Source organism: Salmo salar, chromosome 17, assembly GCF_965601325.2.
Source record: "Salmo salar chromosome 17, fSalSal1, whole genome shotgun sequence".
Classification (NCBI taxonomy): domain Eukaryota; kingdom Metazoa; phylum Chordata; class Actinopteri; order Salmoniformes; family Salmonidae; genus Salmo; species Salmo salar.
In genome coordinates, this window is record NC_138307.1 from 22,026,271 (window position 1) to 22,052,500 (window position 26,230).

Genomic DNA, 26,230 nt, shown 5'->3' on the forward strand with positions numbered 1-26,230 from the left:
AGATGATAGACGTGTTCAAACCAATGGACAAGATGTTGGTTGCGTCAGGGAAAGTAATGCTATTCGGTTGGATTTAAGTTTAGGGCGGGTTTAGTTTTCGGATACGGAAGAGGAAGGAGCTATGTTTTGAAAGCATTGTCAGAAGTTTAGAAAGTTACGAAAAGGGGACTTGTTGAAATAACTTTACATCACATTTTTACATAGGGCAGTGATACTATTAAAATACATCCTAATTCTATTTAAACAACGTGCGTGTCACTATAATTGAAGGAAGGTAGTTTGGGAGAGTTAACTAACTTCGCTACGTTGATCTAGCGTGTGCTTGCTTTGACAGCTAGTTAAACGTTTTTGAATGGTATTACTTGACTGTTGCCAAAATGGACATACAACACCGGCAGCGACCGGTCAAACCGGACCAGAGTTTTTGGGGCAACCGAAGACTGTGGACCGCAAGGATTTTCTCCATGTTCTGCTGTGCGATGGTGGTGTCGGTCGTTGCAGTATTCTGCGCCTTTGTTTACATCATCTTGAAAGGTACATCGTCTGTCATACAAGAGTTACAGAATTCTAGTTGCGGATGAAGACCCTCTTTGATAGTAGCTGAATAATATTGTTTTTTGTTAATTGTTATGTAAATACGTCATCTTGTCACTTCTGTGTGTGTGTGTTTCAGAGATGCGGAATGAGAGAGTGATTGGAGAGGATGGCTCAGAGGTTAGACTCCTAGGTAAGTACAGGTCTGTTCATACAGACTAAGCCTCCAGAACAGAAAATTAACAAAACATGTTCCTCTCTCTCTCTCCCTCCCCTCCACCCCCCCCCCCTTCTTGCTCTCCCCTCTGCCCCCCTCTCGCTCTCCCCTCTGCCCCCCTCTCGCTCTCCCCTCTGCCCCCCTCTCGCTCTCCCCTCTGCCCCCCTCTCGCTCTCCCCTCTGCCTCGCTCTCCCCTCTGCCTCGCTCACCCCCCCCTCTGCCTTGCTCACCCCCCCCTCTGCCTCGCTCTCCCCCCCCTCTGCCTCGCTCTGCCCCCCTCTGCCTCGCTCTGCCCCCCTCTGCCTCGCTCTGCCCCCCTCTGCCCCCCTCTGCCTCGCTCTGCCCCCCTCTGCCTCGCTCTCCCCCCTCTGCCCCCCTCTGCCTCGCTCTCCCCCCTCTGCCTCGCTCTGCCCCCTGCCCCCCTCTCCGCTCTCCCCTCTGCCCCCCTCTCCGCTCTCCCCTCTGCCCCCCTCTCCGCTCTCCCCTCTGCCCCCCTCTCCGCTCTCCCCTCTGCCCCCCTCTCCGCTCTCCCCTCTGCCCCCCTCTCCGCTCTCCCCTCTGCTCCGCTCTCCCCTCTGCTCCGCTCTCCCCTCTGCTCCGCTCTCCCCTCTGCCCCCCTCTCCCCTCTGCCCCCCTCTCCGCTCTCCCCTCTGCCCCCCTCTCCGCACTCCCCTCTGCCCCCCTCTCCGCTCTCCCCTCTGCCCCCCTCTCCGCTCTCCCCTCTGCCCCCCTCTCCGCTCTCCCCTCTGCCCCCCTCTCCGCTCTCCCCTCTCGCTCTTCCCTCTGCCCCCCTCTCGCTCTTCCCTCTGCCCCCCTCTCGCTCTCCCCTCTGCCCCCCTCTCGCTCTCTCTCTCTCTCTTCCCCCTCTGTAGGGTTCTGGAGTGTTCTGGTCATGTCGGTGTTAGCAGGGTTCTGCTGCTGTAGCTTCACATGGACCATCACTTACTTCGACTCTTTTGAGCCTGGCACGTTCCCCCCAACGCCCCTGTCCCCTGCCCACCTCAGGTAACACACACACACTGGTACACTAACCTCAGTGGAGGCTGCTGAGTGAGGATGGCTCATAGTAATGGCTGGAATGGAGTCAGTGGAATGGTATCAGACATATCAATCACGTGGTTTCCATGTAGTTGATACCATTCCACTGACTCCATTCCAGCCATTATTATGAGCCGTCCTCACTCAGCAGCCTCCACTGACTAACCTACATTCCCTAACTCTTCCACTGGCCTTCTCTTGTCCTTTTCCTAACTCCTCTTGTTCCATCTCTTCCTGTTCTCTCCCAAGCCCAGATAGCAGGACACACACGTGTGTAAATAGAATGATGCCATTTTGAGAGCTTGGGACTATTGGTTCTATCTGTATTTTAGTCAACATGTAGTTATTGACATAACCTTGTTCTGTTCAACGTTCTCTACCTATACAGTAGTCTAAATACCTGAATTCAAAATTGCTGACACCTTTTAAACCAATGAGGGTTCAGAACTTTAAAGCCAATTATCTCAGAATCATCTTTTTCCAGATAGAAACTTAGTCCCAAGCTGTCTATGTGTTGCAACCCTTGATGTCTAATTGTGTGTGTGTGTCTCAGGCAGGTGACAGGTCACTCCTTCCATATGGGCTACAGTGTGGCGGTCCTAAATGGCATTGTAGCGGCGATCACCATCATCTGGAGCCTCACCTGACCTTACCCACAACCCCCTGTTCTACCTGACCTTACCCACAACCCCCTGTTCTACCTGCTCTGACCCACGACCCCCTGACCTTACCCACGACCCCCTGACCTTACCCACGACCCCCTGTTCTACCTGACCTTACCCACGACCCCCTGTTCTACCTGCTCTGACCCACGACCCCCTGACCTTACCCACAACCCCCTGCTCTACCTGACCTGACCTTACCCACAACCCCCTGTTCTACCTGACCTTACCCACAATCTTTCCCATGTGTATGTGTACATCTCAAGAGAAGCAGTAGAACATGTGATACTATGAGACAATGTGTCCAGTACTAAAGTCAGCATCTCACTCACTAGCTCCTTATCGTTTGGTTCTCCATGCTGTCCTCTTCCAGGCTGACAGTGTTGAGTCCCAGGTTTCTACAAAGTCAGGATACCTTTTATAATGTACTGTATATTGTGATATATATCTAGCCTAAAGAGGTTTTTGTGCCAAATGAGTGCTATAAAGAGAATGTTTAAAATATAAAATGAGGCTCACACATTATAAATCTATAGTTTATTGTGTCTAATATATAACCTGTAGAGATATGTTCCATGCAGTGTATCTGTGCATTTGACTGTTATTCTCACTGAATTAAGCTTTCACTGTCTCTCCTTCCCACACTGTCTGTACTACTGAACAGTAAAGAAGCTCTCACCTGCCTTCTGTATCTTTTCTCCTATCTGAAACGATGTCACACACACAGGCCCTCAGCAGGACGTCCATTCCTTCCTTGAGCTCACCTTTATCCTCACAACACGCCAACTCCGGGACACACACATAGGGAACAACTCCTGGATACACACATAGGGAACAACTCCTGGACACACACATAGGGAACAACTCCTGGACACACACATAGGGAACAACTCCTGGATACACACATCCAAATCAAATTGTATTAGTCACATGAGCCGAATATAACAGGTGTAGACCTTACAGTGAAATGCTTACTGACGAGCCCCTAACCAACAATGCAGCACACACACACCAATGCAAATAGTCTGGGTAGACATTTGATTAGATGTTCAGGAGTCTTATGGCTTGGGGGTAGAAGCTGTTTAGAAGCCTCCTGGACCTAGACTTGGCGCTCTGGTACTGCTTGCCGTGAGTTGGCAGAGAGAACAGTCTTTGACAATTTTTAGGGCCTTCCACTGACACCGCCTGGTATAGAGGTCCTGGATGGCAGGAAGCTTGGTCACTGTGATGTACTGGGCCATTCGCACTACCCTATGTAGTGCCTTGCGGTCGGAGGCCGAGCAGTTGCCATACCAGGCATTGATGCAACCAGTCAGGATGCTCTCGACGGTACAGCTGTAGAACCTTTTGAGGACCCATGCCAAATCTTTTCAGTCTCCGGAAGGGAAATAGGTTTTGTCGTGCCCTCTTCACGACACATAAGGAACAACTCCTGGACACACACATAAGGAACAACTCCTGGACACACACACAGGGAGCAACTCCTGGATACACACACACAGGGAACAACTCCTGGATACACACACAGGGAACAACTCCTGGATACACACACAGGGAACAACTCCTGGACACACACACAGGGAACAACTCCTGGATACACACACAGGGAACAACTCCTGGATACACACACAAGGTAGGAAATTAACGAAGGTGCTGTGATTCAATTCATTTAACTTTATTCATCCCAGAGGGGCTGTTGTTGCTGGCAGGATTAACATATACTAATAATAAACACAAACAACAGTACAATACAGTCAGACAGAAATACAGTGTAATGGATATAGTACCATGCAGAAATTGTCCATAGTGCAAATGCAACAGTCCATACATCCCAGAATATAGTTTTAATCTACATTGGTGGTGTAGGCAGTTTGGGCTCAGTCAGTCCATGACCAAAGACGCTCCACTCTCTCTCCCACTCTTTTGGGTCCAGTGCTGTTCTAGCACACCTCTGCATCTCAGTCAGTCCCCATCCAGACACTCCATGCTCTCCTCCACAGCTTCTCTGTCTCCCACGCAGTCCTACACAAATTCTCTCTTTGTCTCCTCCACAGCTTCTCTCTGCCTCCTACTCTCTCCTCCACAGCTTATCCCTGTCTCCTACTCTCTCCTCCACAGCTTATCCCTGTCTCCTACTCTCTCCTCCACAGCTTCTCTCTGTCTCCTACTCTCTCCTCCACAGCTTATCCCTGTCTCCTACTCTCTCCTTCTCTCTGCCTCCTACTCTCTCCTCCACAGCTTATCCCTGTCTCCTACTCTCTCCTCCACAGCTTATCCCTGTCTCCTACTCTCTCCTCCACAGCTTATCCCTGTCTCCTCCTCTCTCCTCCACAGCTTATCCCCGTCTCCTACTCTCTCCTCCACAGCTTCTCTCTGTCTCCTACTCTCTCCTCCACAGCTTATCCCTGTCTCCTACTCTCTCCTCCACAGCTTCTCTCTGCCTCCTACTCTCTCCTCCACAGCTTATCCCTGTCTCCTACTCTCTCCTCCACAGCTTCTCTCTGTCTCCTACTCTCTCCTCCACAGCTTATCTGTCTCCTACCCTCTCCTCCACAGCTTCTCTCTGCCTCCTACTCTCTCCTCCACAGCTTATCCCCGTCTCCTACTCTCTCCTCCACAGCTTCTCTCTGTCTCCTACTCTCTCCTCCACAGCTTATCCCTGTCTCCTACTCTCTCCTCCACAGCTTCTCTCTGCCTCCTACTCTCTCCTCCACAGCTTATCCCTGTCTCCTACTCTCTCCTCCACAGCTTCTCTCTGTCTCCTACTCTCTCCTCCACAGCTTATCTGTCTCCTACCCTCTCCTCCACAGCTTCTCTCTGCCTCCTACTCTCTCCTCCACAGCTTATCTCTGCCTCCTACCCTCTCCTCCACAGCTTCTCTCTGTCTCCTACTCTCTCCTCCACAGCTTATCCCTGTCTCCTACTCTCTCCACTCTGTTGGGTCCAGCACTACTGTAGTACACCTCCAACATGGCATCTTTGGAGGTCAGCAAGGTGACCACGCTCTCGGTCCTTGTGATGAGGTCATAGCCCAGGCAGAACACACTGAACAGCACAGCGAGCCCCAGCACACAAATCGCAATCTGCGCCACGTGAACAGACTCCTCTCGCTGGTCGCCAGCCCCGTCTATTATCACCCCTGGGGAGAGGACATAACAGCAGGCACCTACGATACCGTTCCACACACGTCTGGCACTACAGGAGAACATTTGACCTGTCCTGGCATTAGCTCTCCACACCCTAAAATACGTCTTAGGGAAGTTCAAGACAGGAGTCTGAATGAAATTGATGTCTGACAGGTTTAGAACAGAACATCTCTGTTGACGTCACTCTGTGTTGGCTACAACTCCACAAAGTAGAAACAAGGCAGAAAACTGTTATGTGTGGAACAGAGGACAAACAGTGGTGTTGGAGATGACCTCATGAGGGCAATAACACAAGGACAGAGTGCTACAGGATAAGATTTTATTCATAATCAGAGTACAGTTTCATTTTCAGCTTTCTTTAAAGCCTCTTCCCTCGAACATCTTTACAGCAATCAGCAAAAAACAAGTTAAATAAAGGAGAGCGCCATCACTGTGTGTGTGCGTTTTGGGCTGTCTGACTGTGTGTGCGTTTTGGGCTGTCTGACTGTGTGTGCGTTTTGGGCTGTCTGACTGTGTGTGCGGTATGGGCTGTCTGACTGTGTGTGCGGTATGGGCTGTCTGACTGTGTGCGGTATGGGCTGTCTGACTGTGTGCGGTATGGGCTGTCTGACTGTGTGCGGTATGGGCTGTCTGACTGTGTGCGGTATGGGCTGTCTGACTGTGTGTGCGTTTTGGGCTGTCTGACTGTGTGTGCGTTTTGGGCTGTCTGACTGTGTGTGCGTTTTGGGCTGTCTGAGTGTGTGTGCGTTTTGGGCTGTCTGAGTGTGTGTGCGTTTTGGGCTGTCTGAGTGTGTGTGCGTTTTGGGCTGTCTGAGTGTGTGTGCGTTTTGGGCTGTCTGAGTGTGTGTGCGTTTTGGGCTGTCTGAGTGTGTGTGCGTTTTGGGCTGTCTGAGTGTGTGTGCGTTTTGGGCTGTCTGACTGTGTGTGCGTTTTGGGCTGTCTGACTGTGTGTGCGGTATGGGCTGTCTGACTGTGTGTGCGGTATGGGCTGTCTGACTGTGTGCGGTATGGGCTGTCTGACTGTGTGCGGTATGGGCTGTCTGACTGTGTGCGGTATGGGCTGTCTGACTGTGTGCGGTATGGGCTGTCTGACTGTGTGCGGTATGGGCTGTCTGACTGTGTGTGCGGTATGGGCTGTCTGACTGTGTGTGCGTCGTTGGGCTGTCTGAGTGTGTGCGTCGTTGGGCTGTCTGAGTGTGTGCGTCGTTGGGCTGTCTGAGTGTGTGCGTCGTTGGGCTGTCTGAGTGTGTGCGTCGTTGGGCTGTCTGAGTGTGTGCGTCGTTGGGCTGTCTGAGTGTGTGCGTCGTTGGGCTGTCTGAGTGTGTGCGTCGTTGGGCTGTCTGAGTGTGTGCGTCGTTGGGCTGTCTGAGTGTGTGCGTCGTTGGGCTGTCTGAGTGTGTGCGTCGTTGGGCTGTCTGAGTGTGTGCGTCGTTGGGCTGTCTGAGTGTGTGCGTCGTTGGGCTGTCTGAGTGTGTGCGTATGAGTTCAGCAGATGGATGGTTCATCGACGGCGTCAGCTCCCTCTGTGACGGCCTTCACACACTTGGCCATGGTCTGAGACGCTCTGCTAATGGGATCTATTGGAGAGAGAGAGAGAATGTTACACACACACACACACACACACACACACCCTCACACAAGTGACGAAAGGATCCCACCAGTTATCCATGTGCATTCCACCCTCTCATCAGTCTGACAAACACATTCACAGCTGTGCTATGATACATTATACATACCTGTCATATAGAAGTCTTTAGCTGTCAGCTGAGGAGAGACGAGAGGATTTGCTAGAAGAGTCTGATTCACAGCCTGAGAGAGACGGAGAGAGAAATAAAGGACGGTTGAGTATGCTCTCAATTTCCAAAGACCAGTCTCCATTTATGATTTCATAACAGCTGATCGTAAAGAAAAGTCAGTTAAGGGGTGGAATGTTCAAGGTTATGTCCTGACCTGTGAGAGTTTGAGGTTAGGGGTAAAAGGTTAAGGGTTACCTGTGAGAGTTTGAGGTTAGGGGTAAAAGGTTAAGGGTTACCTGTGAGAGTTTGAGGTTAGGGGTAAAAGGTTAAGGGTTACCTGTGAGAGTTTGAGGTTAGGGGTAAAAGGTTACCTGTGAGAGTTTGAGGTTAGGGGTAAAAGGTTAAGGGTTACCTGTGAGAGTTTGAGGTTAGGGGTAAAAGGTTAAGGGTTACCTGTGAGAGTTGGTTGGCCTGTTTAAAGTAGTTGGCTTCCTCAACGTCGTCGTAGCGGACCAGGTTAGGAGAAACCTCGGCCAGCCGACCCCTCACCTCATCCACAGAGTCATAGGGCAGAGTCAGCCCCGCCAGCTGCAACACACACAGTTACATATACAACCACACACACACACAGTTACATATACAACCACACACACACACACACACAGTTACATATACAACCACACACACAGTTACATATACAACCACACACACACAGTTACATATACAACCACACACACACACACAGTTACATATACAACCACACACACACACAGTTACATATACAACCACACACACAGTTACATATACAACCACACACACACACACACACACACACACACACACAGTTACATATACAACCACACACACACACACACACACACAGTTACATATACAACCACACACACAGTTACATATACAACCACACACACAGTTACATATACAACCACACACACACACACACACACAGTTACATATACAACCACACACACACACACACACACAGTTACATATACAACCACACACACACACACACACACAGTTACATATACAACCACACACACACACACACACACAGTTACATATACAACCACACACACACACACACACACACAGTTACATATACAACCACACACACACACACACAGTTACATATACAACCACACACACACACACACAGTTACATATACAACCACACACACACACACACACACACAGTTACATATACAACCACACACACACACACACACACACAGTTACATATACAACCACACACACACACACACAGTTACATATACAACCACACACACACACAGTTACATATACAACCACACACACACACACACACACACACACACACACACACACACACACACACACACACACACACACACACACACACACACACACACACACACACACCGTCTTCAACAAATGTATATGGGTGTGTGTGTGTACCTCGGAGATGGCTCTGATGATCTTCCAGTCCTCCCTGGCCATGCCGGGCGCGGTGACGGCCACGCGTGTCTGTTGACTCCTCCCCTCTGTGTTGACGTATGTTCCGTTCTTCTCCGTGTACGCCGCGCCGGGCAGGATGACGTCAGCCATGGTGGCACCCACGTCTCCATGGTGACCTGGCAACGATACACACATACCATACATATGCTGTATATAGCATGACAATTGTGTGTGTTATGGGAAGTGCACTGGCTGTTCTACCCTGATAAATGAACATGCTGTCCTGTGTGTGTGTAGATAGGTGTGTACCCTGGTAGATGATCATGCTGTCCTGTGTGTGTGTAGATAGGTGTGTACCCTGGTAGATGATCATGCTGTCCTGTGTGTGTGTGTAGATAGGTGTGTACCCTGGTAGATGATCATGCAGTCTTTAGGCAGGTCCTGTCTGGTGATGCATTCTCCGTCAGCTCCTAGCAGGAACAGAACCTTGGGCGGGGCTTTACGGATAGACTCCACCCCCGCCTTGTAGCCCAGGTCCAGGGCTGCCACCTGACTGGCTACCCTGCAGATAGACAAAAAGATGATTGGGCGCTAGTAGGGATAGACTAAGTTGTTAGCTGTATGCTAAATGCTAGTAAAAGCTAGATGCTAATATTAGCTATATACTAAATGCTAGTAATAGCTGGATGCTAAATGCGACTAGAAGTTAGGCCAGAGATAGCTTTAGCATGCTAACCTGTGCAGCACGTTGAGGACCTTCCAGCCCTCCTCCACTCCGCTGCTGGCCCTGGCATTCTGGGCGATGGTTTGCACAGAGCTCAAGATGGCTCCTCCATCCTCCCTCTGAAGAGAGGCACTGCCCACCACCACTACCGGCCGCTTGGCCTGCGCGAGCACCTGGAGAGGAGAGGAGAGAGAGAGAGAGAGAAGGTTAGGGCATTGCATAACCACAAACAGAGCTGGATCACGTCCAGTAGTACACACCATTATGGAAGGCAGATACATTGACTAGATTCTAGAACAGACGTGCTTCTCTGTCATGCAGAATGACCAATCATGTCATTCCTATCTGTAACAATGTTGGTTACAACATTTCTATCAACAACAATACAACCCCCGCTCCCGCCAACTGCCCCCCCCCACCCCCGCCAATCCCTTCCCGGTCTGTGGTGGCCGTGGTTACCTGGCAGAAGGGGTGTGTTCCATTAGCGATGTCCTGCAGCACCTGAGTGGACTCTCCCAGGTGGTCGTAAGTGTAACTCAGATCCACACTGCTCCCCACCACAGACACCTTCAACTCATTATGCAACCAGCTGAGAGGGGAGGGGAGATGGTGAGGGAGGCTTCCTACTGCAGGTTGGTGTGTGTGTGTGTGTGAGTGCTGCAGACATCTAATTGATGTGTGTGTGTGTTTGTGCAGGTTGCACTTTTGGATACATCTGTTGCAGAAAGTGGGACCTCACAGCAAGGATTGGTGTGTGTGTGTGTGTGTGTGTGTGTGTGTGTGTGTGTGTGTGTGTGTAGCCCATGTTTAGGTGTGTGTGTGTTTGAGTGAGTTTAGATGTGTGTGTGTTTGTGTACCTCTTGCGGACGCGTGCATTGAAGAGTGGGGCCTCGTAGCGAGGGTTGGTTCCTATAAGTAGCAGCAGGTCAGCTTCCTCAATGCCACTGATCCGAGAGTTCAGCAGGTAGTTGGAACGCAGGTCAGAGCTACGCAAACCACAATACAACCTTTTACTAACCATGAGCCAACCTTTTAATAACATACCATTACTAAACATAATACAAACTATTATTAATAATCTAACCATGACACAACATACAACACTCACTCCCACTAACTCCTTCCCCTTCTCTCCCCCACTACTCACACCTTACTCCCACACCCTTATTCTTCCCCTCCCTCCCCACTAACTCTTCCGCTCCCCCAGCCTTTCCCCCCTCCCTCCCTGATGTAACCAGCCCCAGTGGCAGGGAAGACCTCCACCCTGACTCACCCAGCCCCAGCATCAGGGAAGACCTCCACCCTGACTCACCCAGCCCCAGCATCAGGGAAGACCTCCACCCTGACTCACCCAGCCCCAGCATCAGGGAAGACCTCCACCCTGACTCACCCAGCCCCAGCATCAGGGAAGACCCCCAACCTGACTCACCCAGCCCCAGCATCAGGGAAGACCTCCACCCTGACTCACCCAGCCCCAGCATCAGGGAAGACCTCCACCCTGACTCACCCAGCCCCAGCATCAGGGAAGACCCCCAACCTGACTCACCCAGCCCCAGCATCAGGGAAGACCCCCAACCTGACTCACCCAGCCCCAGCATCAGGGAAGACCCCCAACCTGACTCACCCAGCCCCAGCATCAGGGAAGACCCCCAACCTGACTCACCCAGCCCCAGCATCAGGGAAGACCCCCAACCTGACTCACCCAGCCCCAGCATCAGTGAAGACCCCCAACCTGACTCACCCAGCCCCAGCATCAGGGAAGACCCCCAACCTGACTCACCCAGCCCCAGCATCAGGGAAGACCCCCAACCTGACTCACCCAGCCCCAGCATCAGGGAAGACCCCCAACCTGACTCACCCAGCCCCAGCATCAGGGAAGACCCCCAACCTGACTCACCCAGCCCCAGCATCAGGGAAGACCCCCAACCTGACTCACCCAGCCCCAGCATCAGGGAAGACCCCCAACCTGACTCACCCAGCCCCAGCATCAGGGAAGACCCCCAACCTGACTCACCCAGCCCCAGCATCAGGGAAGACCCCCAACCTGACTCACCCAGCCCCAGCATCAGGGAAGACCCCCAACCTGACTCACCCAGCCCCAGCATCAGGGAAGACCCCCAACCTGACTCACCCAGCCCCAGCATCAGGGAAGACCCCCAACCTGACTCACCCAGCCCCAGCATCAGGGAAGACCCCCAACCTGACTCACCCAGCCCCAGCATCAGGGAAGACCCCCAACCTGACTCACCCAGCCCCAGCATCAGGGAAGACCCCCAACCTGACTCACCCAGCCCCAGCATCAGGGAAGACCTCCTCAGTACAGAGGTTGTCACTGTTCAGTCTGTTGAGCAGGTCCTTCAGAGACACCAGAGCCTCTGCATCCACCATGCCTCCAGCTATGGCTGCCACGTCACTGCCCTGGGCTCCCTGCAACTATACACACACCCACACATTACACACATGATACCTAAACATACATACAGTGCATTCGTAAAGTATTCAGACCCCTTCATTTTGTTACGTTACAGCCTCATTCTAAAATGGATTAAATTAATGTACTTCCTCAAGCTACACACAATACCCCATAATGACAAAGCGAAAACAGGTTTATAGAAATGTTATGAAATGTATTTTCCAAAACTAAAACAGAAATATCTTATTTACATAAGTATTCAGACCCTTTGCTATGAGACTCAAAATTGAGCTCAGGTGCATCCTGTTTCCATTGATCGTCCTTGAGATGTTTCTACAACTTGATTGGAGTCCACCTGTGGTAAATTCAATTGATTGGACATGATTTGGAAAGGCACACACCTGTCTATATAAGGTCCCACAGTTGACAGTGCATGTCAGAGCAAAAACCAAGCCATGAGGTTGAAGCAATTGTCTTTAGAGCTCAGAAACAGGATTGTGTCAAGGCACAGATCTGGGGAAGGGTACCAGAACAATTCTGCAGCATTGAAGGTCCCCAAGAACACAGTGGCCTTCGTCATTATTAAATGGAAGAAGTTTAGAACCACCAAGACTCCTCCTAGATCTGGCCGCCCGGCCAAAATGAGCAATCAGGGGAGAAGGGCCTTAGTCAGGGAGGTGGCAAACAACCCAATGGTCACTCTGACAGACCTCTAGAGTTCCTCTGTGGAGAAGTACAACCATCTCTGCAGCACTCCACCAATCAGGCCTTTATAGTAGAGTACCCAGACGGAAGCCACTCCTCAGTAAATGGCACATGACAGCCAGCTTGGAGTTTGCCAAAAGATACCTAAAGGACTCTCAGACCACGAGAATCAAGATTCTCTGGTCTGACGAAACCAAGATTGAACTCTTTGGCCTGAATGGAGATGAACAAAGCAAAGTACAGAGAGATCTTTGATGAAAACCTGCTCCAGAGCGCTCAGGACCTCAGACTGGGGCGAAGGTTCACCTTCCAACAGGACAACAACCCTAAACACACAGCCAAGACAACGCAGGAGTGGCTTCGGGACAAGTCTCAATGTCCTTGGGTGGCCCAGCCAGAGCCTGGACTTGAACCCAATCAAACGTCTCTGTAGAGACCTGAAAATATCTGTGCAGCGACACACCCCATCCAACCTGACGGAGCTTGAGAGTATCTGCAGAGAAGGGGAAAAACTTCCCAAATATAGGTGTGCCAAGCTTGTAGCGTCATACCCAAGAAGACTCAAGGCTGTAATCACTTCCAAAGGTGTTTCAACAAAGTACTGAGTAAAGGGTCTGAATACTTATGTAAATGTGATATGTTTGTTTTTAATACATTTGCAAACATTTCTAAAAACCTGTTTATGCTTTGTCATTATGGGGTATTGTGTGTAGATTGAGGGGGGGGGGGCAATTTAATCAGCTTTAGAATAAGGCTGTAACGTAACAAAAGGTGGGAAAAGTCAAGGGGTCTGAATACTTTGGAATGCACTGTATATACTAACTTTTTATACAGACATAAAGATTACAGACACCACTTCATATCTTCCTACAGACAGACTGAAAACAATGTCATTGCCTATAGTGTCCAACATATCTGTTGAGCGACAGACATCAGTGACAGACACTACACATAGACTTACTGCTCCGGCCACGCGTGTGAGTACGTCTTCCCAGGATGTGGGGACCAGCTGTCCTGACGCGTCCTTCACCATAGGCTGGGTCAGCCTCTGGCGCTTCAGACCGTCATACGCAAACCTACACACACACACACATGGTAGACACAGTATGAACACACACATACGTTATATACATATATTGATTGAAGTCCCAGCTGGTAGCAGGGTGATAGACAGGTAATGGGTGTGGTTAGGGCCAGGTGTGGGCAGGTTCTGTGTCTCACCTGGTCTTGTCTGAGATCCACTCCTCGTTGATGTCTTCGTTCAGGCGGGGCAGAACCCTCATCACCTCTCCACCTCGCGTACTCACAATGATGTTACTGCCTACTGCATCCAACACATCTATAGACTCAGTCTTCCTGCAAACACACAGCAAGGTTACACACATAACAATGGTACTGCCTACACCTCTATCATGTCTATATACTAGATCTAGAGTGTAGATTCATCTTCCTTTTTACAAACACACACTTGATATATTAACACACGCACAGTACCTGGTCTCCCAGGGTCGTGAGGTGAAGGCGTATGGTTTGGAGGTGAGGGCTCCTACGGGACAGATGTCGATGACGTTTCCTGACATCTCGGACATGAACATCTTCTCCACGTACGTCCCCACCTGCATGTTGTTCCCTCTGCCTGTGGTACCCAGGTCCTCTACACCTGCAATCTCACTGGCAAAACTGGCATAGGGAAGAAAACAACAATCAAATCAAATGATCAATACCACCCCATGGCCTGCAATCTCACTGGCAAAACTGGCATTTGGGCACAAAGGCCTAGCATTAGAATGTATACAGAGTGGAAATATGAGTACGCTGGCTGAGAAGGACACTCAGAGCAGAGAGAAACTTGGATTTGCTAACACAATGTGCCATTGGAACACAGGAGTGATGGTTGCTGGTAATGGGCCTCTGTACGCCTATGTAGATATTCCATAAAGAAATCTGCAGTTTCCAGCTACAATCGTCATTTACAACATTAACAATGTCTACACTGTATTTCTGATCAATATGTTATTTTAATGGACAAAAAAATAGCTTTTCTTTCAAAAACAAGGACATTTCTAAGTGACCCCAAACTTTTGAATGGTAGTATATATATATATTTTAAACAAGTGAAGGGAGTGAGAAAGAGTGAGGAGTACGGTGGCTGAGAAGGACAAACAAAGAGAAGAAAGTGGCTGAGAGGGACATACTGAGCATAGTACTCACCGGATGCAGCGTGTGCACTGGATGCAGCGGGTCATGATTGTTTTGATGAGTGGTCCAATGTTCTTATCCTCCACAGCCCGCTTGTCCTCAGAGAAACGACTGCGGTCTGAACCAAACTGCATGGACTGGTCCTGAGACACAAAACAAACCCAAAAACACAACAGTCAGTGTGTGCGTGTGTGTGTGTGTGCATTTACACATCCAGAGTGTGTGTGTTTACCTGAAGGTCACACTCTCCTCCCTGGTCACAGATGGGGCAGTCCAGAGGGTGGTTAGCCAGCAGGAACTCCATCACTCCCTCTCTGGCCTTGCGGGTCTTCTCTGAGTTGGTCAGGATGTTCCAGCCTTTCATCACTGGCATGGCGCACGCGGCCGCCAGCTTTGGGGCTTTCTCAATCTCCACCAGACACATTCTGCAGTTCCCAGCCACGGACAGGCGCTCGTGGTAGCAGAATCGAGGAATCTGCACCCCCATCTTCTCACAGGCCTAAACACACACAGATACAATGAGTCAGTCACAGTAAAACACACAGACACAATTTGTCACCAGGGCTAGTGTTTAACCCTACAGGGTGATTGGGGTCAGGGTGAGGTCAAAGTGCAAAGGTTACCTGCAGCACGGTGGTTCCAGGCAGCACCTCCACTGGTTTCCCATCAACAAACACCTCCACCATGTTACTGGCAGCTCTCGCTGAGGTACGCACTGCAAACACAGATACAGATTACACTTCAAAGCAACCAGAAACCCTAGAGAAATGTGAGTGTTCTCTTCAAAACACATGAATGTATCCAAGTAGCTTGAGGGTGCACACACAATCTTTACCATTGTTGGAGGGGGCCAGGCTGCCCTTGGCTGCCCCTGCTAGAGCGCGGCTAACGGATGGCAAACGCAACATGACGCTAGAAAGAGACAGAGCGCAGAAGTCAAACATCTCTAACTGACTACTTTGGCTATAGCTAAGACTTCTAGCTATCTTATCTAAGAGTAATTCACTGTATGGGTTACATATGTCATAACAAATGACATTAGTTGGATTAATTATGATCATATATGTGCACCACTACCGGTGATCTATGGCAAGGGACAACTGCGTTACGAGCTGTAAACTCAAGATGTAACAAAATCGGACACCCTTGCTAGTTGTCACCTTGCTAGAAGTTGTCACACACACACAGTCAACATATGAGTGAATCCATGTTCACATCAGTTAAGTTACATCTAACGGTCTCCCCTATCTCTAATGTTAGCCCTGGTCCAGCTGTTGACGTTCTCCCCACTCGAGTTGGTGTTGAATGCTTTCTAGGTTAGCAAGTTAAAGCGTTCAATGTTAGCTAACTACAAGTCAAGGACACGGGACATCGCACTGATTTTACAGCGGCTGGCTGTTACTAAATCCAAAGATTGTAAACTATACCATCGGCATGGTCACATAGGAATGAAGTATTGATATTTTATTCTTACCTTGTCGCTATTTGGCCTTCTTGACCAGAACAGCGATTTATGTATGCACTTGCTAGCAATCCTACTGCGAATCTCCGTCACAACAACGAAAATGAACGATTCACCACGATATATTAAAGGAAGAAATAGCTCATTTTGCCCATACTTCTTAATTTAAAATTAAGTTACAGGTATTTACATAATAATAAAACATATGCATATGTTCAAAACTATTATAATCATAAAAATATTTAACGTTTCGAGTTATAATGTGCCCGTTCACCCCGTAAAACGTTAGTGCTTCCGGTTGAAATGCTTTCCTATATGTTCGTGATTTGTGTGCTTTTACTGTTTAAATAACCACTTTGATGTTTAATAGATATATATATATTGAAATACATTAGCAAGCCATATTTTTATTTTTTATCATATTATAACAGTATTGTTACGAGAGCGATGAATGCTGATTGCATGCTGCATTTTGTGAGACTTTTGTATAAACGTCAAACTATCAAAATAATAATAGAATCTCTAATTTTATAGCTGCAGTTTGGTGAAAGTGACATTATTTTTTAGAATGGAAGAAAATAACATTGGAAGGAGAGAACAAGGAGGTGGAGTCACACGGTTCGCGCCGTCACTGGTATAAAATCCTCCTCGTGTTCCGTCTTCGTTCCTTCGCTCTTCCTGCACTGCACGTCTTGTAAAGGGCTTAGAAGCATCTTGAACAATGGGCTTTGGCGATCTGAAAACCCCTGGCGGCCTCAAGGTCCTCAACGACTTTTTAGCCGACAAGAGCTACATCGAGGGGTTGGTAGGCATTTTTACCCATTTTTGTTTTATGTATCGATCAAACTAGTCAGCCAACCGACGATGGCGTCGCAGTTGGCAAGTTAGCTATGTAAGCGACCTTCTAGCTAACGTTAGCCTTCTGAACTTCGTGCAAAGTATTTTACGGATATGATTTTGAATTCATAGTGATTATACTCGTGTCTCCTTAAAGTAGACGCCAAACCCGAGGCTAGGTTTTATGCACACCCAGAGTAGGTAATGGTGTTAAATGCTCTTCCGTGACGTTAGCTGCTAACTTAGTTTGAATGACGTGGACGGCTGCACCTAAAGGTACTAGATTGGAGGGGAAGTCGAATTTTGGTGATTAGGTTCTCGGTGCCGAGATTAAAATGCACTGATGGCTCGGCTAGGTTACCTTATCGTTCTGCTGCTGTAGTTTTATCAAACCTGATTTAACCGTGCAAACCCTGGAGTACAGCTTGGTGCACAATGTGAAGTTTATGCTATTTAAGTAAAATGGTTATGTAGCTCGTAACGACACCTTGAGTGAAGTTTTGTGAGGCTCGGGTACTAAACGGGGGGGGGGTGCTGTAGGCACAGATCTAGGATCCAATTGTCTTTATTCCATGCTGACTTCTAACTTTCCTCCCTGTGCAGGTGGGTGCCCTCCCAGGCTGACGTGGCTGTGTTCGATGCAATCTCCTCAGCCCCCTCAACAGTCCTGTGCCATGCTCTGCGCTGGTACAACCATATTAAGTCATTCCAGAACCAGAAGGGAAGGTGAGTTGTGCACTAATTGCCAGCTAATAGTTACCCTTTGCTACTGATCTAGGATTTGCGTGATGATTTCACACCATCTTTCGCCTGATTGCCTGATGCACAACCTTTTAGTACTGATGAATCTGGATCATAGATGAAGATAAGATGGGTGAATACATGAATTGGTACATCAGTTAACTTGCCCTCCCTGCCTTCTCCCCACCCTCTCTCTATTCACTGTTCTTCCCTGCCCTTTGTCCTCTCCTCTACTTCTGTCTTCCCCTCGTCTCCCTCCCCTCACTGCAGTCTGCCAGGAGTAAAGAAGCCCCTGGGTCACTATGGTCCTGCCGGGGTGGAGGACAAGACAGCTGCTGACTCAAAGGACGACGATGATGACATGGACCTGTTTGGCTCTGACGAGGAGGTGACTGCTTCCTGGTTTGAGTTGAATTAAACTTTGTCCTCAGCGGGTGAGCTGATTCAAATGATCTGACATGTCAGACGCAGAGCTATCCATGTTGGCCCCAAATGGTCTACGACAATGACTGTCTTATATGGAGTCTTCAGTGAGCTGACATATAATAAATGAAGATGGGGGCAATGTATTTGTAGAATCGAACATGGCTGGCTGTTGGAAATCCATCAAGCATAGTTGGCTGACCTCTGTAAATCTATCGTGCTGTCGTCCCCCCTGAGCTATGACTGGGTTATATGATCAGCCAAACGGTGGGTTGGATCTCGTGATGTTACACCTTTTAGTTTGAGTACCCCGGTGTCTCCCCTACTGTTGAGTTGTGGCCGATTAGCTGACCCCACTGACATTTGACCTCTCACCCCTGCAGGAGGACGCAGAGGCAGAAAAGCTGAAGGAGGAGAGAATCGCAGCTTACGCCGCCAAGAAGTCAAAGAGTACGTCATGCACAGCTAACATTACACACCTTGTGCAATGTAGACTAGAAAAGTCCAATGTGCACGTCCTGTGACGCTGTGAAGGACAGAACAGTGCCCTCACTCAGAAAGCTGGCTATTCTATGATGATCCTAACACCATCTTTCGGCTGATTTGTGATGGACACCTTTTTATGATCTGAGTACTGCCAGACAACAAGGTCATTGTTTGGTTGTTTTGAGGGCTTGACACTTACGGTCAGTTTGTCTGTGTGCACATCTCTCTTCCACAGAGCCCACACTCATCGCCAAGTCATCGATCCTGCTTGATGTGAAACCGTGGGATGATGAGACGGACATGGCCAAGCTGGAGGAGTGTGTTCGCAGCATCTCAATGGACGGCCTGCTTTGGGGACAGTGTAAGTGCAGGAAGTGTCACTACAGTGGTGGCTGGTGAAAGGTTGACAGCGCATGGTAAAGGCTGGAATGGAACTGCTATGGTTTCATTCCAGCCATTACTGGGAACATGAGCACAGTGCAACTATTGACTGCTGCAGGTTAAGTTACAATTCAGCTGGTTCAGTGCTGCTTTGTTTCCTACTATCCCGGTCTGTCTGCACTCCACAGAAGGCAGGGATGCTTGGTCTCAAACACTTTTCTGTAGATCTTGCTCAATCTGTCATGGGCTCTGCTCTTGTTTGATTGGGTGCCGTGGCTAGAATGTCTCCACCAAAACTTGTTGACATCTGTTCCCTTCTCCCCCTTCAGCCAAGCTGGTACCAGTGGGCTATGGCATCAAGAAGCTGCAGATCGGGTGTGTGGTAGAGGACGACAAGGTGGGAACAGACCAGCTGGAGGAACAGATTACAGCCTTTGAGGACTACGTCCAGTCTATGGATGTGGCTGCCTTCAACAAGATCTAAAACTCAAACTTACCAACGAAGACACTGAGCACTTCAGATGGATAATGTTAGTTACATTCTGACAAGTGGTACTGCCTGGTTTATGTAGCTTTTGAGGAAAGACTTTGGTGTTTGGGGAGAACGCGGCTGGTGAATTGCATTCTCTGTTGGTCCTGAAGGTGCAATATGCTTAAGTCACTCTGCCATTTCCTGGTTGCTAAAACAAGTTGTGTAGAGAATCATTGTACCATCTAAACTGCTGAAATGTATTCAATAAATAAATATTGTATTTTCAGCTGTATAACGGTAACACAACTTAGAGGAAGCATAGAAGTGGTTTGTTGGGTGTCTTCTATTTAGAAGAGTAGTTTTGGGGAGAAATACCAAGTGAACTCTAAACGCAGGCTTAGGTCGTGTTGAGTATCATCAGTAAATGTAATATGCACAAATGCGTAAAAGGTTAACTGACTTCCATCAGACAAAAGTATAAGCTCTAAGACTTACTTCAGCCCTTATATAGAACAGTTATTCAAACACGTTTGTTTCTTGCCATAGTGATGCCTGGGTGAGCCGAGTGGCAGATTCATAAAAATTCTGTGCCTTTGGTTGGGTCTCCTGAAGTTACATGGCAGCTTAAAAGCTGTCACCCTGCAATGAACCAAGAGTTGATGGGCATAGCTAATTTCAAAATATGATTTACCCTTAGTCAATTTAACCTTGGGAGATGACAATTGGGTTTAGACATGTTTCGCTAAAGTAACCCGGGGACCCGAGGTGAGAAACTCAGCAGTGTAACTTCTCTTTGAATAATGTTGCCACCGCATAGTTCAATGGCTGTACCAAAGCTGGTGGATGAATAAAGCTCTTACTCGGGCCGTTTACATTGAAGAAAAACGGTCACAACTCCGGGGTGTTTAGGGGGTTGCAATTTACGGGGTGCCTCCTATAGACACAAATACGACATCTGTTTGGTCTGCATAGTTCATTGACTAACATATGAACCAGCAAATATTTGCGAGAAGAATGTCTTGCTTCCTCTTCCGTAATCTCTGATACCGGTAGGAATTCGTGTCCGCTAAGCCGAGTAACGTCACTTCTCCGGGAAGAGCAAAATACGGATGCCGAACAGAACCGAATGGAATAACAAAACAGGTGAAAAGGCGGGAAGGCATATTTGTGTGGATATGAAAACTTACGACCTCGTGAAAAGTCTCTGCTGTATTATATTTCTCTAGCATGCTGTTAGTCCCGGCATCTCCCCGTGCAAGCATGGCTAGCTAACGTCAGCGAGGCTGCTACTAGCTAGTTAGCATAACGAGATCAGCTATTTCCCAACTGTTTTAAAACTACGTTACTTGCTAGACACCTTATGTTTATTAATTTTGCATATCAGTAGTGCTGCAGATTGCAGTCATCCAGCTAGCTCCTTACTGTAGAAGTGAAATTGTGATTTATTTAGAGAAAGCTAATCGAGGACAGAGCAGAAGGCCAGGTTGTCTTTCTGTGGCGAGCGTGTCCTCGTTCCAACCAATCACGGCAGAGCTTGCTGTCTAGCCACTTAACTTCCGCGCGATCCGCAGATTTCACCCCACGCGCCATGGAATAAATAGCCTACATGCAAAATACAGATCTCAGTAGGCCTAAGCAATAACATTGGAATTGTAAACTAGCCAGATAACTTTTGTTGTATCCTTATGGCAATGCTGGAAAAGCAAATAACCTCTGAAATGCCGCATCTTTTAATTGTCATGTGTCACTACTTCAGTAGTTGGTCCAGAATCAGGTTGCCCTTGGAGATGGGAGACTGATCTGACATAATGTGATTGGCCAGCCTGAGACTGAAGCTTCCCTGACTCCTCCCCCAGCGAGTGAGTTGGTTTCTGGTGTTTTGGATATGATTTATTTCACAACAAGCCACACAACTTTATATGTACAGGATACACTTTTATATTTTAGTCTCCTCTTTGTGTGTGTTTTCAGATGTAGAACACCAAATGCCCGCTGACGAGCAGTCTGCCCCCTCTGCTCAAGGTAAGAGGACAGAAAGTACTACTAGCCAACTCTAATCAAATTGTATTTGTTACATACACGTGTTTAGCAGATGTTATTGCGGGTGTAGCGAAATGCTTGTGAGCGTGCATGCAAGTTTGTGTTGTCTGAGCATAAACGGCGTAAACGGTGTGCTAGCTTAGCATATAGCGCTGCCTCTATGAACTTGCCTCTGACTGGGTTTGAGCCAGGGTCCTGTAACTCACTAACACGTGGCCGCCCGCCTGCTTGACAGCTATAGAAAAGGATCCAATTCGATAGCACCATTTGCGATATTTTAAGCTAGCTGTGGAGTGAACGTCCTTATCTCTGATACACGAAGTTCTGTTCTGTCTGTTTGTCTGACAGATGCAGTGCAGGGTCAGACAGATCCACAGAAGGAGATGGACACTGTTAGCAGGTGAGTCAGCAAACACCCACAGGGTTTATTTGTCGGGATCGTGTTTTGGTTGTGTCCACATCAGTTGTGTTGTGTTCTCTGTCTTCTCAAGGGGGGAGAGGGAGGAGGAGCAGCCCGGGCCATCCAGAGTTCCTCCCCCCAGACAGGGCTACTGCAGCTGCTGCCAGATACTCTACAACAACGTGGAGCAGCACATCCTAAGCCCCAGACACAGGGAGGTGGTTCATAGCACTCGCACCTACGTCCCCTCTGGAAGCCTGATGGAGAGATTCCTGTCGGACGTAATCCAGCATCACCCGCACCTCTACAACGACCCTCGGTAACGCACTCACACAATCCGTTAACATTACCCTCAACTCTCTATCCCTGTCAGTATTATTTCTGTCAGCCCGAGTCTCTTTCCTCTGATTTACCTTTCTGTGTGTCTTAAGCCCCACCCACGCTGACCTGCCGTCTCTGAGCAGCCCGCTGGTTCCCAGGGAGGAGCTATTGGATCTCTGCGCCAGCGACGATGACGGGGCGTCGCTCGGAACCCGAGAGCACATGCCCAGCTCTGACGACTCTTCCTGTCAGCTCGTTTACGTACAGGAAGCGGATGTTGCCTCGGAAACAAGGACCAGCCAACCAGAAGAAGGTAGAGGGGGAAAGGCGGCGTCAGAGAGGTTAACCCCAACTGCTCCAGACCAGGATATAAGACCAAGTTCTGGGGAAGGGACTCACTCACACACACCTTCCCCGGACCACTTACCAACACACCCCACGAGACCTTGTAGCCAGAAGCAAACCCCTCCTCCGCTCCACCGGAAAGCACACAGGAAGACCAACCGGCGGAGAGAGAGAGGGAGCAACTCTTCCTCCATCCATCCTCCCCGCTCCCCCGCTTCTCCACAGTTGTGTGCTACCCCAACGGACCAGAGAACCAAGGAAACACCAGAGAACCAGCCTCCCTACAAGCCGAGGGACCGGACCCCAGACCCCAAGCCCCGGACGGTAAACACTGGCTGGGCCGCGTGGGCGGGGGTGCCCCCCTGGAGGCGGAGGGAGACCCAGAAGGAGCAGGCGTTCTCCAGTGACCACTCCGACCCTGAGGGGGACACGATAGAGGAGGTGATCCAGAGACACTGCTACGGCCGCAGTCCCACACAACACCACCAGAGGGACCACAACATATGGACAGGGGGGGAGAGAGGAGAGGCAAGGGGGGATATGGACAGCTTCCACCTTAGCCTCCCTGGCTCATTGGGAGTGGGTTCGGATGACAGTGAGGACTGGGATACCCCTGTGCAGGTGGCTATTGGGAGGGAGCAGGAGTGGAGGAAGGACATCCCTGTGGTAGTGGGCTTAAGGCAGGGTGGGGAGCAGGAGGGCAGGGCCCTGGCCTGTCTCATGGAGGTACAGGTGAACATGGAGGACCAGTTGTACACCAGCCAGCTGGATTCTGCCCTCAACCCTGAGACTAGGACAGCGGGGGAGACAGGGATGGGGGAGACAGAGGGAGAAATGGAACAAACAGTGGAGGAGATTCTCCCAGCACTCCCCCACATCCCCGTGTCCTTCCTGGGGAAGACGTGGACCCAGGTGCTGCTGGAGGACGAGCAGAAGGTGGAGAACATGGTCCGAGAGTTCCGACAAGGAAGGTTCCTCTGCTACTTCAAAAGCGAATCCCTCGCCAGGTACGCACAGACCAGATTCTGACCTGACTCATCAGGAGTATTTCTACATCATTGAAATCCACCAAACGGCTACTTTTCTCTCTCCTCATGTTCATATTTCTGATGATGTCATTCACAGGCACGGGAAGCGGAGCAGCAGAGACATGGGGCGTGGCCAGAAGGAAGGGATGGAAGACAGGGGGTGGGTTCCCCTTGGTGACCATGACAATGAAGATGACAACCCAGAATGCCACATGAGGGGGAGGGAGGTGCTTAGGCGGAGGAAAGTTAGGAGTTATCGCCTGGCGTCCAGGTGTCAGGTGGTCAAAGTGAGTCACGGGACACAGACTACAGCAGCCATCATCCCCACCATCCGACAGAGAACACTGGACCAGACAGGCACATCCCCGGACATCCTCACGCTGCCCTGTCAGGACCCCTGCGTTGACCAGGAGAAGACCCCAGAGGTGAAGACAAGGCTGTGCTCTCTCCGCCTGCCTGTCTCCTACTCCCGCATCATGACCCCCCTGCAGCCCAAAACCACCCTGATCTATGTCCTCTCCTCCCCCGAAACCCCTCCCTTTGACCCCAAGCCCCGCCTCAGACCTATCGCCAGGGGCAACCGCGGCAGGAAAAGGTCATGTGACGGGTGTGAAGGCGACGTGGGGGCCAAGGTCAAATACAAAAGGGTTCCTTTGAGGTACTATGACCCTGCCACCCACCGCATTCTGAAGACCCCCCCCAAGGGCTTGAACCTCACCCCCTCCTCCTCTGGCCTCCCCAGACCCCCCCAGGCCCACGTGGTCAGACAACTGTTCAGGAGCCTGAGTCCAGACATCAATACAGAGAGACAGGGGGGAGAGGGAGGGAGAGATGGGTCGGGGGGTAGGAGGAGGGGTCGCAGCGGGGACAGTGTGGCGTCAGGGTCACTCTTAGAGCCAGGGGGGTCATTTGGGGCTGAAGGTCAGGGTTCATCGGAGGCAGGGTCATCTGTGACTACGCCTTTCAGCCGCTCCTCTCTGTCCAATAGCAGCCGATTTCTACTGAGCACGCTCTCTCCCGACACAAACTCTAACCCAGAAGTGACCCGGCAGCGGAGGCGGAGAGGAGGAGGAGGAGGGGAACGGAAGTTAAAGACGGACCGACCTCTAACCCCTGAGAAAGACCACTCTTCTCCGTACAGGCCTTGGACAAGAGGTGGTAGGGGAGAACGGCAACCAGCAAGACGCAACTCAAAAAGGGGGCGACCACCTCAAATCAGCCCTCCACCTAAACCCCCACCACCCCAGGACCTCTCTCCCACAGTCGAGCCCAGGAAAGGGCCCTCGAGACGGGTCGCAGAGAGTAAGAAACTCCCAAGGCCCAAAAGCCCAGCCAGGGGGGTCACTTCCACCCCTCTGAAACAGGCCATCAGAACACCAAGCCGCCGGTCGTCCCCCCGACAAACCCGTGTTCCACTGCCCACCCGGACACTGAGGAGGAGAGTGAGGAGATGACGGGATGCATCTCAACAGTCTACAGTGGCTTCCTTTCCTTGTCTCCTTTCCTCCAGACGCACTGACATGAAATAACATGGGCGTGTTTAGCAGGGTGAATGTTCATAATGTAGCAGATACATATGTTACTACTTCACATGATAAGAGCTATGTCTGCTCCACTTCATTACAATTCTACCTGAGTCCTTGACGGTTTCCACATTGCTTTCTCCTGTCCTGCTTTCAGTGCAGATGAAGGAGAGGAGACAAGGAGCATCTTTTGAGATGTACCCTGGCTCTCTGAAGAGATGGGGTGAGAGAGAATGTAGAGAAGTGGAGGAGAGATTACCTCTTCCTCTCTCTGCTTCCCATCCTTCTCTCATACGGTCATGTTTTACACAGAAGCCAGCAGCAGAATAGTTAGCAGGATGTTTTTCAAGCTGTCTGTTTTGACATGGTGGTTGTTGTGTTCTCAGTTTAATTTTTTACAATCAGGATATTTTTTTACGTTTATAAGGACTTTGTCAAAAGCTTGTTTATTTAATAAATAATGTACATGAATTAAAACATTTTGTCATAGGTTTCTCTAATGAAAGAGCATAATCATTTCAGTACAACTGTACTTCATACAAATATAAGTTTCATATGTATTACACAGGAAAGTATGGATTTTACACAATAACTCACGTCATCGGGCGTCAAAGTCTAGAGAAGCCTTCTGGATTCATACTCTGGCCTGTGGTTGTGTAGGAGGATGGGGCATGAAGTGTGTGCGTTTGGGACGGAGTGTGTGTTCACTGCATAGACGAGATGACACACTGAGTCCCCCACTTCCTCTGCAGCCTCCAACAACTCCAACTCCCGTCTGCAGTCTGGACAAACATACTCATACCTTAATACACACACAACTACACACCTTCACACAACTACACACACATAAGTGTAGTAGTGTGTAGAACTAGAGAGAGCTCATTCGTAAACTCACCTGTATGTGTGTGAGTGTGTAGCGACAGCTCACTTATTAGTCGTTG

The 26,230-nt window shown here is 49.6% G+C and overlaps 4 protein-coding genes across 5 annotated transcripts; 3 read left to right on the plus strand and 1 right to left on the minus strand.

The window, feature by feature from the left end:
* Nucleotides 1-38: 38 nt before the first annotated feature.
* LOC106575690 (ADP-ribosylation factor-like protein 6-interacting protein 6) lies at nucleotides 39-3,135 on the plus strand. The gene is made up of 4 exons (XM_045699287.2): nucleotides 39-534; nucleotides 674-727; nucleotides 1,625-1,757; nucleotides 2,344-3,135. Exons 1-4 carry the CDS (start codon nucleotides 378-380, stop codon nucleotides 2,435-2,437), a joined length of 438 nt encoding a protein of 145 aa, XP_045555243.1. The 5' UTR covers nucleotides 39-377; the 3' UTR covers nucleotides 2,438-3,135.
* Nucleotides 3,136-5,903: 2,768 nt separating this feature from the next.
* On the minus strand, nucleotides 5,904-16,584 carry LOC106575725 (NADH-ubiquinone oxidoreductase 75 kDa subunit, mitochondrial). Its single transcript, XM_045699289.2, has 17 exons — nucleotides 16,305-16,584; nucleotides 15,666-15,742; nucleotides 15,454-15,545; nucleotides 15,063-15,329; nucleotides 14,843-14,973; nucleotides 14,126-14,311; nucleotides 13,853-13,987; nucleotides 13,593-13,707; nucleotides 11,801-11,946; nucleotides 10,371-10,499; nucleotides 9,973-10,102; nucleotides 9,526-9,686; nucleotides 9,197-9,351; nucleotides 8,790-8,965; nucleotides 7,788-7,922; nucleotides 7,335-7,407; nucleotides 5,904-7,175 (listed from the first exon to the last, which is right to left on the minus strand). Exons 2-17 carry the CDS (start codon nucleotides 15,736-15,738, stop codon nucleotides 7,084-7,086), a joined length of 2,196 nt encoding a protein of 731 aa, XP_045555245.1. The 5' UTR covers nucleotides 15,739-15,742; nucleotides 16,305-16,584; the 3' UTR covers nucleotides 5,904-7,083.
* A 1,167-nt stretch (nucleotides 16,585-17,751) lies between these two features.
* u520 (U5 small nuclear ribonucleoprotein 200 kDa helicase) lies at nucleotides 17,752-19,546 on the plus strand (the record flags this gene model as incomplete). The annotated part of the gene is given in 5 exon segments (NM_001140818.1): nucleotides 17,752-17,855; nucleotides 18,141-18,258; nucleotides 18,677-18,743; nucleotides 19,015-19,140; nucleotides 19,490-19,546. Coding segments are annotated over 2 exon segments (173 nt in total), but the record flags the coding sequence as incomplete, so codon positions are not given.
* Nucleotides 19,547-20,139: 593 nt separating this feature from the next.
* LOC106575719 (uncharacterized) lies at nucleotides 20,140-25,766 on the plus strand. Of its 2 annotated transcripts, none has more exons than XM_014152377.3 (7): nucleotides 20,140-20,775; nucleotides 21,389-21,491; nucleotides 21,604-21,654; nucleotides 22,021-22,072; nucleotides 22,164-22,391; nucleotides 22,504-23,745; nucleotides 23,864-25,766. In XM_014152377.3, exons 3-7 carry the CDS (start codon nucleotides 21,618-21,620, stop codon nucleotides 25,218-25,220), a joined length of 2,916 nt encoding a protein of 971 aa, XP_014007852.1. In that variant the 5' UTR covers nucleotides 20,140-20,775; nucleotides 21,389-21,491; nucleotides 21,604-21,617; the 3' UTR covers nucleotides 25,221-25,766. The 2 variants fall into 2 exon arrangements, with proteins under 2 accessions (XP_014007852.1, XP_014007853.1); XM_014152378.3 differs by having other exon boundaries at nucleotides 21,392-21,491.
* The last annotated feature ends 464 nt before the right edge of the window (nucleotides 25,767-26,230 follow it).

Bases quoted from the DNA above. Each gene is read 5' to 3' on its own strand.
- LOC106575690 (XM_045699287.2), top strand. From the start codon at position 378: ATGGACATACAACACCGGCAGCGACCGGTCAAACCGGACCAGAGTTTT. The intron at 535-673 runs GTACATCGTCTG...TGTGTGTTTCAG, and splicing joins TGTTTACATCATCTTGAAAG to AGATGCGGAATGAGAGAGTG. The intron at 1,758-2,343 runs GTAACACACACA...TGTGTGTCTCAG, and splicing joins CTGTCCCCTGCCCACCTCAG to GCAGGTGACAGGTCACTCCT.
- LOC106575725 (XM_045699289.2), bottom strand. From the start codon at position 15,738: ATGTTGCGTTTGCCATCCGTTAGCCGCGCTCTAGCAGGGGCAGCCAAG. The intron at 15,546-15,665 runs GTAAAGATTGTG...CTGTGTTTGCAG, and splicing joins CCTGGCCCCCTCCAACAATG to TGCGTACCTCAGCGAGAGCT. The intron at 7,408-7,787 runs GTAACCCTTAAC...CGTCTCTCTCAG, and splicing joins AGGCCAACCAACTCTCACAG to GCTGTGAATCAGACTCTTCT.
- LOC106575719 (XM_014152377.3), top strand. From the start codon at position 21,618: ATGCCCGCTGACGAGCAGTCTGCCCCCTCTGCTCAAG. The intron at 22,392-22,503 runs GTAACGCACTCA...GTGTGTCTTAAG, and splicing joins CACCTCTACAACGACCCTCG to CCCCACCCACGCTGACCTGC. The intron at 23,746-23,863 runs GTACGCACAGAC...TGTCATTCACAG, and splicing joins AAAAGCGAATCCCTCGCCAG to GCACGGGAAGCGGAGCAGCA.